Raw genomic sequence first — 11,037 nt, forward strand, 5'->3', positions numbered from 1 at the left:
GGCATAGAGTTATGATCCAGACACTAAAGGCTACATATAAAACTTTAGCCTTCCGTATAACAACAATAGTAAGTGATTCTAGCTCGAATAAAGTATCTTCTTGTAGGCCATCTTGCCGTCTATACAGTAAGCATTGCTTTGTGGCCACAGGGGGCTTCCCCTTTTGGTCACATGCTTCTAAACATTCCTACCTACTGTTGCTATGGCGTTGCTACAGAGATTTGAAAATTTCTTATGACGCGATATGACACCCCTTTTTGCCCAAAGATTCATTGAAATAAACACCCGTGTACGGTAGATTCTATCCGCCCACGCACCATAATTGACTGCCATTTTGGTTGGCAAGTTTGTTGAGGAAGTCAATGGAGGCACGAAGAAAATGCCTCACTTACCTGCTGTAGCTCTATCAATAGCTAAAAAGTGCTTGTTATAAGAAAGAATAGCTACCTTTAAGCTTATCCTGTGAAAGATTTGGTCAAATTCGCTCCAGAATTCTTAATACAGGTTTGTTTTTGTCGTCCCGTTTGCTCTCCATTGAAAGTTGCCAACCAAAATGGCGGCCGAAATTAATTTCATTGTAAACCACGCCTTACAACCGTAATAGTCTAGTGTTCCCACGCAAGCAATTCTCACTCTGGGTGGTCTATAAACAACAACAACAATTATTGTTTATTTTTCTGTTAATGATAGAGAGACTGAATGTCACTACATGATGGTCCATATTTACATTTAACTGATGATGTCAGGAGTCCCAAGTGTCACTCAATCTCTTCTCCATTGTCAAAATACAATGCTGGACTCATTTATTATTCATAAATTTTACCACTGTAATAAGTCTATAGCATCTATGATTTTACTATAGACTATAATTGCTGTCATAGACTGCACAGAATGTTTCTATGTATAAAAATAGATATTATCTATGGCTTACAATTTTTGTGGAAATATGAGCTTTTTATAAAACAAAATTTTGTGAACAGTTTCGATTTCGACGATTTGTGCTTTGTGTCATTACTCATTCCGGTATTGTATTGACCGGTAATCCGGTTGGCTATTGGCGCTGGCGCAGGTAGAGATGGCTACGCTGGAATCAGAACCTGAGAGAGCTGTCGAGGCTTTCGAGAGTGATACCGGGTTAGTACCGAGCATGTATTACCGTATAACGTTATGGGTGAGCCAATTAACACCAGAAGTCTCTCAGCTCAACACAATCATCATTGTCTGCCAGTGTGGCCGGCAGCCATTTTGTCCGCTAAGTTTCCATCTAGCCTTTTGTCCTATTAGCCTAATTCTCCCTCCCTCTCCTACTCTAATTCTCCCTCTCTCTCTCTCTCGTCTATTTCCTTACTCTCTCTCATAATAATTTTCTTTTGTCTGTAATTGTTTTTGTGTTCACTTGGCCCATGCCAGACTTGTTCTTGGCATTCCATCAGGATGGTTTTTCTTCTCTCAGTTTGCTCTTATTGTTCCTGTTTATGTCCTGTAAAATTTTAATAATAATAAATAATAATAATAATAATAATAAATTCCAAAGACTTGTGATCAAATTACCGTACGGGTAGTAAATTTCGAGGATATAAAGTTTCGTGTTTTAGTAAAAAGCTCTTAATTCTTTAATTTCAAGGGGGTTAAATTTCGTGTTTTTGCACGTGCACTTGCACTAAATCATTGATTTTCACATGCTGCGCATGCACAGTAAGCATTTCCATGGTTTTAATTTTGATGGTTAAGAAGTCACCCATGAAATCCACGAAATTAAATACCACACAGAATTTTATACCCATACGGTAGTTAAAATGCCACCTAATCCAACTTTTTGTCTGTGAAATTAATTTTTATCAATCAAGCGTTTTTGTTTGATGAAATTTTAGAGACTCTTAAGATTTTTGAATTTTAAAATTTTATCATTGAAATTACAAGCAGTGTCCCATGATACAAACTGTCTCATAAAACCAGAATCTACTTTGTGTAAACAGAAATGACGAAAATTAATTTAACAAAAAATTAAGATTTAAAAAATTTTTTCATGTGTATAGATCTATTGCTTATTCTTACATATATACTAAACTAAACAAAATACTATAAATCCCACAAAAATACATGTAAGTTGTGACTGGCTACTGTATTGCAACGAGAGGTGTTGTAAAACCATGGGAATGATGGGAGACTAAACAAAAGTTCCAGTAGCAACATACAAGGATAAAAGTGTTTTTATATAACAGTGATTAAAGTGTTTTTTTTAATTTAGGAATATCAACTTCTCAATGCAGCATACAAATGTAAGTTTTTTAAGTGAGTGACTTTTTAATGTTGTCAAGTCAAATTTTATGGGTTTGAAGCTTTATTACGCATGATGGATCAAATTAATTTTTTGAGGGATTTTGCAAATTAAGTACTGAAAATCTGAAATAGGATAGAAATTTTGAGATTCATCGTGATCCATCACATCCATGACAATTTTAATGTTTAAATTTAACCACTATTGGAATGCTATACAGTTCAAATGGAACACCCAGACCTAATGATCAAACCAAAAGAAGGCTGAAAATGGTTTCCACAGCAAGGATAGCTTAATATATAAAAGGTTGTTCAGCTTCTTTTCAATCCAAAAATGTGCCATTTTACCACCAATTTGGGTGTGCATTAATTAAACTATTCATTGCATAAGGTCCATTATTTTATACATTTAAAAACCTTATAGTCTGTTCTATAATTTATATTTATTAGGTTCTTCAAGTATCTGAAGCTGTTAAAGAATCTCCTGTGATGAAACAAGATGATGCAGATGTGCATGCAAATCGCACTTACTTTGGGAGACTGTCTGGAAATATATTTTCTTCTGGCAAAAAATTTTTTAAATTTGTTTCAGAGGAAGCATATTTGATTGGAAACCAATTCAGTCATGGTAAATAAATATAAAATATTGTAATAATATATTAGTGTAAATGTGGAAATTTTCAACCTTTGACCAGCCACAAATGGTTTGGAATTTAATTTTAGCATGTAATGATCTACTATAGCTACCTACACTTGAACATTTGATCATAGAAATTTAATTCAGTTGGAAATTAAAACTTTGGTTAAAGCAAATGGTCAAAATTTAAACCCATCAAAAATTTCTACATTTATGGTATTGTATCTAAATGCGAGAGACATGTTTAACTCATGAGAAATAATTTTTGATAGCATTTAGTACGACTCCAGAATTACCATCATCTATTAGCACAACTCCAGAATTCCCACAACCCATTAGCATCGCTACAGAACTACCACCATCTGTCATTGAAACTTGCCAAGTAAATAAAATTCAACCATTCAAATTATTATTTTATTATTCAACTCCTAGCTTATTTTGGATACAATTAAAGAACCTGATAATAAATGGCTAAAAGAAACGGAGTACCTTTTGCAGAATAAGGTCCTCACTATTGGTGTGTTTGGACGTCACAAAGCTGGAAAGAGCTCATTATTGAATGCACTTCTTTATCATGAGTGAGGGAAAAATACACTAATCTCAAGGGTATATTTGTTTGATTTAATTTTCTAGAGCATTGTCAGTAGCTGTTACAAATGAAACAGCATTTATTTTAAGAATTCGTCATAAGCCTATTAAGCATCATGAAAGCAGCTGTTTTGAAGATGCTGAAGTAAACTTTAAGTTTTGTTGATTGTAATTTATGTTGTAATTATGATGTAGCAATTGTTATTAATGAAAAATGAAAAAATTAAAGGGCAACGAAATGTTCAAAACACAATTCGCAAAAAGAACACTGATATCAGACACAAGACTGCTGTAAGTATATTCCTAAGATGTGAAATTTCATTTATTCTAAAGGAAATTGCAGTTGAGGAATTAGAAGCACATGTGCCCTTCCTATGTCGTTGCTCTACTGGTGATATCAACATTGTGCTGTTAGATACACCTGGTTTATCTGAATCTAACGAGTTAGGGATATCTGAAGCATCAGAGTATCATTTAATGACTTGCTCTGCATATGTTTATGTAATATCATCTCAACAATTGGAGGATTCTATTGATACTGACTCACTGAGAGCTATTGTCTTGAGGGATCCAAGTAAGTGAGTGTATGTATAACTTGCTCACAAATGGGGGAGTCTAAATGATACAATTATTCAGTTAATCACATAATTGTGTAAGCCTATTGTATAATTGTAAATATCAACACTATGCGTCTTAAATTTGAAGGTGTATTAATTGTTGCTAATTTCATTATCCAAAAATATGTCCACTAAATTTAATTTTTACCAGACAGGCAGACACCCATACATTTGGGCAAGCTAACTGCATTCTATGTTAGTACTTGCTAAAGTTTGTTTATAATGGTGCTGTTGAATTAATGAGTTCTCACCATAACTCAATGCACCATATCTCCATTAATACCATCAAGAGTGGATAAGGAGGAGGGGAGAGTGTCTAACTGCCCTATGCTGCTAGTGATATGTGCGCGTAGAAGTCTTTCACAGTTTGTTTAGCACCTTCTTTGACTGTTTAAACATCAACAGCCATGATAGTAAATGGGTGTGTTTTTAATAACCTATATGGTGCACCCACCCACACGTGTAGTCACGATGTTTCAAGAGGAAGAGTCAGAACTACACAATCCAGATGATCATGACTGTTACAACAGATTGAGAGCATCTAATCTTGATGAGCGCCATGCCACTACACCTAAGCGCCCTAAAGCATCAAGAAAGAGGACATGGGGCCAAGAGTCAGAAGCCTCTGCTCCAGTGAACTCAGATCTGTAATACTTCGTTTTTAAGATCAACAGCAGTTAACAGCCCATCTCAAAAGTACATGTACCACATATTCTTTCACTTCTATTATTATCCTTACTCTTGATGTTGTGGGTCCCAAGGGACCAGACTAAAGGAGGATGATCATTGATCAAGAGCTTTTCATGTGTCAATAACAAACATGGTTTGTGTGCTTGGAAACTACAAATCTCTTCAAAGTGGTACAAAGTGACTGGTACAACAAGGTGAGGTCAAATTCTGCTTCCAAGGTCTCTGGTCCAGGCTCTTGCTGCTCAGTTCAGCAGCCATTTTTATATTACAGTTAAGTTAAGTACACACCCAACTATAGCTTCAGTGCAGTTATCACTTATTGTGCTAAATAAGGTATGCGGGAATGTACAAATAATAACCATGAAACTTCTACGCGCACATATCACTAGCAGCATAGGGCAGTTAGACACTCTCCCCTCCTCCTTATCCACTCTTGATACCATTATATATATAGTTTTATGGCCAGACTACATCCATCACAAAATACAAGCAAAAATAAATCCTCCCATGGAAACACAATATTTATCACCTCAAAAATTTAGATGCATACGGTATACCATATGCGTCTGTTAATTTTGTGGTTAACTTGGTTTGCGGTTTAAATTTTTGCAGTTTTGACAGTTATTGTAGCATTACGTACTGTGGTCATGCATGAATTATTTTACAGATCTAAATTTTGTGCTTTTGGTTTGTTTGCAAACTTGCAAAATTTAATATTTGTGGAGAACTGAGTTCTCCACAAATATTATTAGCTGTACAGTATATTATAACTATAAACTACCATTTTGTCTAACCAATCCTTGTGTTTAGATGCATTTGAAGAAAGACGAATCATTATTGCTATAACAAGACTTGATGAGTTTGATATAAAAACCTCAGGTTCAGACAGTGAAGATCATGATTCAAGTTCTGGGAATGATGAAGAAATCCTCAAGCGTATTGAGAGCATAAAGGAGGTCATCCAGCGACAGTGCAAGTGTTTAGACGTGCTTATCCCAGATGATTGCATTATACCTCTGTGTGCTGCTGGAGCTTTTAAGGCAAGGAAAGAGAAACTAGGAGGAAAGCCAGTAAAGAGGAGTAAAGAAATGAGAAAGCTGATGTTAGAGTTGGAAGTATCTACTGCAGAAGAAATGGAAATAGTTAGTCAAATACTGTCATTGGAAGAAAAGTAAGTTAATTACCACGAATTTGTTTAAGTGCATGTATCTTGCTTCGTGATGCAGGCTTATTGAAATTGCTGGTAATTCTCATTATCTATGGCACTACAGTATTGTGAGGGATTGTACTAGATACTGTGATCAAGCTATGGAAAAACTGGATGAAATTAAGGAAGGCTTTGTGCGACTTGAAAATAGTTAGTATTTTCTATAAATTAGATATGAATGTAATTCTAATAGAGTATAATGGTAAAGTAAAGAAAAAAGAGGATATCATGAATGAATTTAAAAAAGTGGCAATGGATTTAAAATCTAACTATGATAAAGGGTCCAAATTATGTTCAGAATTAGAAACTGCTTATGATAAAGATTTAAAGGTGTTGTCAATTTCTTAGCTGTTTCTTTCATGCAGTTGATATACTTTTAGAAAAATAATGGTAAAATCAATGAGGTGTCCAAATTACACTCAAAAACTTTTGAGAAATTTCGATCAGACATTGAAAAAGAGGGAGATATTACCACTCAACAGTTCAACTCAAGTTTGTCCATGCATTTTTGTTGTATTGTAAACTTCATGCTGCATAAATAATGTGTCAGTCTATATTTGTTGTATCATTGTAGGGGCTGAACAAATAATTGAAAATGAAAACGAGTCATTGATAAATGATCTAAAAGATCTTCCGTTTAGAGAAGTGGATGCAGCTGTTTGCAATTCAGTGTATCAAATAGGTACTATTAGACAACAATTAGGACATTGCCTGGCCTCATACTGCGATACTGCTGCTTCTACATGTGGTAAGAACAAGTTTTTAAATAGCTTGATTGCTTTTTGCAATTTGTAGAGGATCTTCATTTACAGGAAAATTTCATTATTTCTGAATCTATTAGTGACAGAGGAATAGCAGTCGATAGGTAAGGATTAATTTTATTCCTTTGTGTTTAATTTGTTGCTGTTTATATAGCCCAGATCTCAAGTTAAGCGATTTACTTGAACAAAGCAAAGTGTAAAAAAATATAATTTTAGCTATAGTATTGTTGTTTTTAATCATAATTATAGGCACTATAAATTTTTTGACAAAATCAAAAAATTTTTTAAGAAGTAAATATTTAAAATATCTATAGCTCTAATTGTTTAATTTTTTATAGAATTTTTGTTGCTGAAGATGATCCAGATCGCATCTTAATGTATGTCATTATACATTATGGTGTATTATTTTTAATGCCTAAATTTATTTGAAGGAAACCAGAAATTCAAGCTTTCATTTTAGAATTAGAAGAACGCTTCATGGCCGGATGTCATGAATTTTTTCAGAAGATTAAACCAACAATAATAGAGGTATTATAATGTTACAATGAGTGTTATTACCTCTTTTTTCCCAAAACAATAGAGCTATTTAAAACAGCACAGAAAAATTGCTGAGGAACACATAGCTGAGGTGAGGCGACAGTATTCAGAACAGAGAAAGAAAATGGATGCTAAAGTTACAGCAGTAAGTAAAAACAATAATGCATGTAACAAATTAATTTTATGCAATCTAGTGGAGGAAAAAAGCTGAACATAATCAAGATAAGGCAAAGTCTCATTCTGATTTGATTGATAATCTCGAAAAACAGAAGATACATCTTTTATCTTTAGCTAAAGAGCACCATGGAATTTCCTTGTTCTCTAAACATTTACAAAATGAATAGTATCATGTCAGTGTGGACTTTTGCTTACTTGTAGTATTATTTTTTTAGAACAAACTAGTGATAATAGTTTAAGCATCAGTTTTCAGTCTTGATTTGTTAATGCCATTATAATTTCAGCTAAAAATTAATTTATAAAGAATATTATTAAATTGTGTTGTAAACAAATGATGTGACCAGTCATTATTCATAGACTAGCTCAGTATTTTACTATCACTACTATCAAAGTAATAGGTCTTATTGCATCTTTCACACACACAACACAAAAATACTGTCGTATAATCTAAAAAGGCTGTGGTCTACCTAAGTAAAATTATGTGCCTATATCAAAATACATCGGGTATACTCCCCTCTACTTTTATTAATTAAATGGCTGAAAGTCCCTCGGATAATACAGAACTAAATGTGCCCGGTATAGACAGCAAGGATGATGAGAATGATACTAGATCTAGATCTAGGTTAGTTTATTTCTGCACCCGCCCAATCATTGATTGTGAGGCATAATGGACACCTCACTCGTGCATCTTGTAAGTCAATTAGCTTAGTCATAGAAAGAGACTTTTTAGTCTGTTACAGTGGTTGCTAGCAACAAGTTACCTGATTGTGAGATACTATAAAATGCATTTAATAATACAAATAAGACCTGGAATAGTCTGGTTTCCTGGTGGTGCCAATATGCCAAACACATATTGTATCTGCGGCATTTTGTGGTTTTGTGGGTTTTGCTATTTTAGTGTTGTATATTGTTGATAATAAAGTGTTATTTTCAAATGTAGGCTGAGCAATGAATCATCAACACAGAACACAGATGTAAGTTAATCCTTTCTGTTCTCAGGCAAAATTTTGCCAAAATTGAAAAGGAGAGAATTCTCCATTTTAAAAATATTTTTTTTCTGATGCATATTATACATGTGTAGAAAGTTTAAGCTGATTCCAATGGAAATTAAAATAATTTTTGTTTACTTTGTTAGTGGAAAGTTAGAATTTACGTTGCATTTTACTGATCATGTGTTTGGCATTACTTAGGATTCTGATGATGTTGAAGTGTCTGAAGTTTTGAAACATCATCCTGAGGATAATAATGCATCAAATAAAAATCCTGGCTACTTTGCAAGACTCTTAACTGGTAATGTGATTACTTCTAAATGTTCCAGCATTATTAAATCAATTGCAGAAGGAGCACAACACATTGGACACAAAGCTATTTAAAGTCAGTATGGTAGAAATACAGTATATGAGAGATACATTATGCATCTTAAATGAGAGAGAAATAACAAATATTATTTTAATAGCTTATTATCAAGAAAGCAGCACTGCTCAGTTACCATCATCCATCACTGAGACCAGCCAAGTACAGTTATGTAGCTAGCATATTTAAATTAATGATTCTTTAGCTTATTTTGAATACTCTTAGAAAATGTAATGGCCAAAATAATATTCTTCTTCAAGGGAAATGGTTGGATGAAACGGAGTACCTTTTACAAAATAAGGTCCTCACTATTGGTGTGTTTGGACGTCACAAAGCTGGAAAAAGTACATTATTGAATGCACTCCTTCATCATGAGTGAGCATGAGGAATATATTATTTCAATTGATTTAATTTCCTATATAGAGTATTGTCAGTAGCTGATACAAATGAAACATCTTTTATTTTAAGAATTTGCCACAAGCCCACCAGTCATCATGGAAGCAGTTGCTTTGAAAATACTGAAGTACATTTTGATTATTTTTTGTAATTGATAATGTCAGTATAATGTAGCAATTTTTATCAATGAAAAACAAAGAAATTAAAGGACGTCGAAACATTCGAAAAGCAATTCACAAAAGGAACACTGAAATCAGAGACAAAGCTGCAATAAGTACATCCTTAAGACATGAAATTTCATTTTATTCTATAGGAAATTGGTGTTGATGAAGTAGTTGCACATGTTCCCTTCCTATGTCGTTGTGCCACTGGTGATATTAACATTGTGCTGTTAGATACTCCTGGTTTATCTGAGTCAGATAAGTTAGGAATATCTGAAGCATCAGAGCATCAATTGATGACCTGCTCAGCATACGTTTATGTAATATCATCTCAACAATTGGAGGATTCTATTGATACTGATTCACTGAGAGCTATTGTCATGAGAGACCCAAGTAAGTGACTAATACCTAGCGTATGTGTCTTAATTTTCAAGGTGTATTAATTTTTTTGTTTTTTATTATAATTTCGTTAAAACAAATCCATGGAAATTAATTTTAACCCCCTTTTTACCAGAGTACCAGATACCCATATGTTCAGGACTGCTAACTATTATCTCCACATCACATCTCATGGCCAGGCTATAGCCATCATAAAATTTTATACCAGTGAAATGAATTTATCACCTCAAAAATTAAGACACATATGATATGCTTTATAACTGTAAAGCATATATCATTTTGTCTAACCAATTCTTTTGTTTAGATGCATTTGAAGAAAGACGAATCCTTATTGCTGTAACAAGGCTTGATCTTTATAATACAAAACCCAAAGATGAATCTGATCCTGATTCAGACAGTGATGATGAATCAAGTCCTGGCATTGATGAAGAAGAGATCATTAAGCGTATTGAAAGCATAAAAGAGGTCATCCAGCGACAGTGCAAGTGTTTAGGCGTACCTATTCCAGGTGATTGCATTATACCTTTGTGTACTACCAGAGCTCTTAAGGCAAGGAAAAAAATAATAAAAGTAACGAGTAAAAAGCCAATTGAAGAGTCAAAATTATCAACTGCTGAAGGGCGGGAAAGAGTTAGTCAAGTACCATTATTGGAAAAAAAGTAAGCTAATTACCACTATGTAGTTTGTCATTATTTTATCTGTCTTTAGACTTATTGAAATTGCTGGTAATTCTCATTACTTATGGCACTACAATATTGTGAGGGATTGCACTAGATACTTGGATCAAGCTATGGAAAAACTGGATGAAACTAAGAAAGGCTTTGTGAAAGTCGAAAAGAGTTAGTATTTTCTATAAATTAGATATAAATGTAATTCTAATAGAGTTTACTGGTAAAGTAAAGGTAAAAGAGGATATCATGAATGACTGTAAAAAAATAGACGAGACTTTAATATCCAACTACAAGCACGGGTCCAAATTTTGCTCAGAATTAGAAGCTGCTTATGATAAAGATTTAAAGGTGTTGTCAATATCTTATCAGTTTCTTTCAGTCGATAGCTTTTAGGAAAATTTTAGTAAAATTGACAAGGTGTCCAGATCACACTTAGAAATTTTTCAGAAGTTTCGAACAGACCTTGAAAGTAGGAGAAGTGTTACAACTGAACAGTTTAACTCAGGTTTGTCTACACACTTTTGTTGTATTGAAAACTTTATGATGCATAAATAATGTGTCAGTTA

General features: G+C 33.6%; 1 protein-coding gene and 1 long non-coding RNA gene across 3 annotated transcripts in view; both read left to right on the forward strand.

Annotated features, from left to right (window-relative positions):
• The window catches only part of LOC109584481 (uncharacterized), a 17,497-nt gene that overhangs the window by 1,525 nt on the left and 4,935 nt on the right, over window positions 1-11,037 (forward strand). Inside the window, exons 3-21 of one of the 2 annotated variants that reach the window (XM_020000233.1) lie at window positions 691-1,134; window positions 2,249-2,279; window positions 2,728-2,905; window positions 3,187-3,296; window positions 3,347-3,492; window positions 3,548-3,647; window positions 3,698-3,793; window positions 3,836-4,076; window positions 5,620-5,980; window positions 6,036-6,166; window positions 6,210-6,346; window positions 6,397-6,508; window positions 6,591-6,764; window positions 6,812-6,881; window positions 6,932-6,973; window positions 7,027-7,154; window positions 7,209-7,305; window positions 7,358-7,459; window positions 7,509-7,736. In XM_020000233.1, coding sequence (XP_019855792.1) covers window positions 1,076-1,134; window positions 2,249-2,279; window positions 2,728-2,905; window positions 3,187-3,296; window positions 3,347-3,492; window positions 3,548-3,647; window positions 3,698-3,793; window positions 3,836-4,076; window positions 5,620-5,980; window positions 6,036-6,166; window positions 6,210-6,346; window positions 6,397-6,508; window positions 6,591-6,764; window positions 6,812-6,881; window positions 6,932-6,973; window positions 7,027-7,072 — 2,034 coding nt within the window. In that variant the 5' untranslated portion in view covers window positions 691-1,075 and the 3' untranslated portion in view covers window positions 7,073-7,154; window positions 7,209-7,305; window positions 7,358-7,459; window positions 7,509-7,736. Of the gene's footprint in view, window positions 1-690; window positions 1,135-2,248; window positions 2,280-2,727; window positions 2,906-3,186; window positions 3,297-3,346; window positions 3,493-3,547; window positions 3,648-3,697; window positions 3,794-3,835; window positions 4,077-5,619; window positions 5,981-6,035; window positions 6,167-6,209; window positions 6,347-6,396; window positions 6,509-6,590; window positions 6,765-6,811; window positions 6,882-6,931; window positions 6,974-7,026; window positions 7,155-7,208; window positions 7,306-7,357; window positions 7,460-7,508; window positions 7,737-11,037 lie in introns of those variants that run through there. The other variant, XM_020000232.1, reaches the window with a different exon arrangement.
• On the forward strand, window positions 4,513-5,299 carry LOC109584484 (uncharacterized). Its single transcript, XR_002186032.1, has 2 exons — window positions 4,513-4,815; window positions 4,881-5,299. It is a non-coding gene; the product is annotated as an uncharacterized LOC109584484 (long non-coding RNA).

The sequence above is a fragment of the Amphimedon queenslandica genome, unplaced genomic scaffold (genome assembly GCF_000090795.2).
Source record: "Amphimedon queenslandica unplaced genomic scaffold, v1.1 AMPQUscaffold_13207, whole genome shotgun sequence".
Taxonomy (NCBI): Eukaryota; Metazoa; Porifera; class Demospongiae; order Haplosclerida; family Niphatidae; genus Amphimedon; species Amphimedon queenslandica.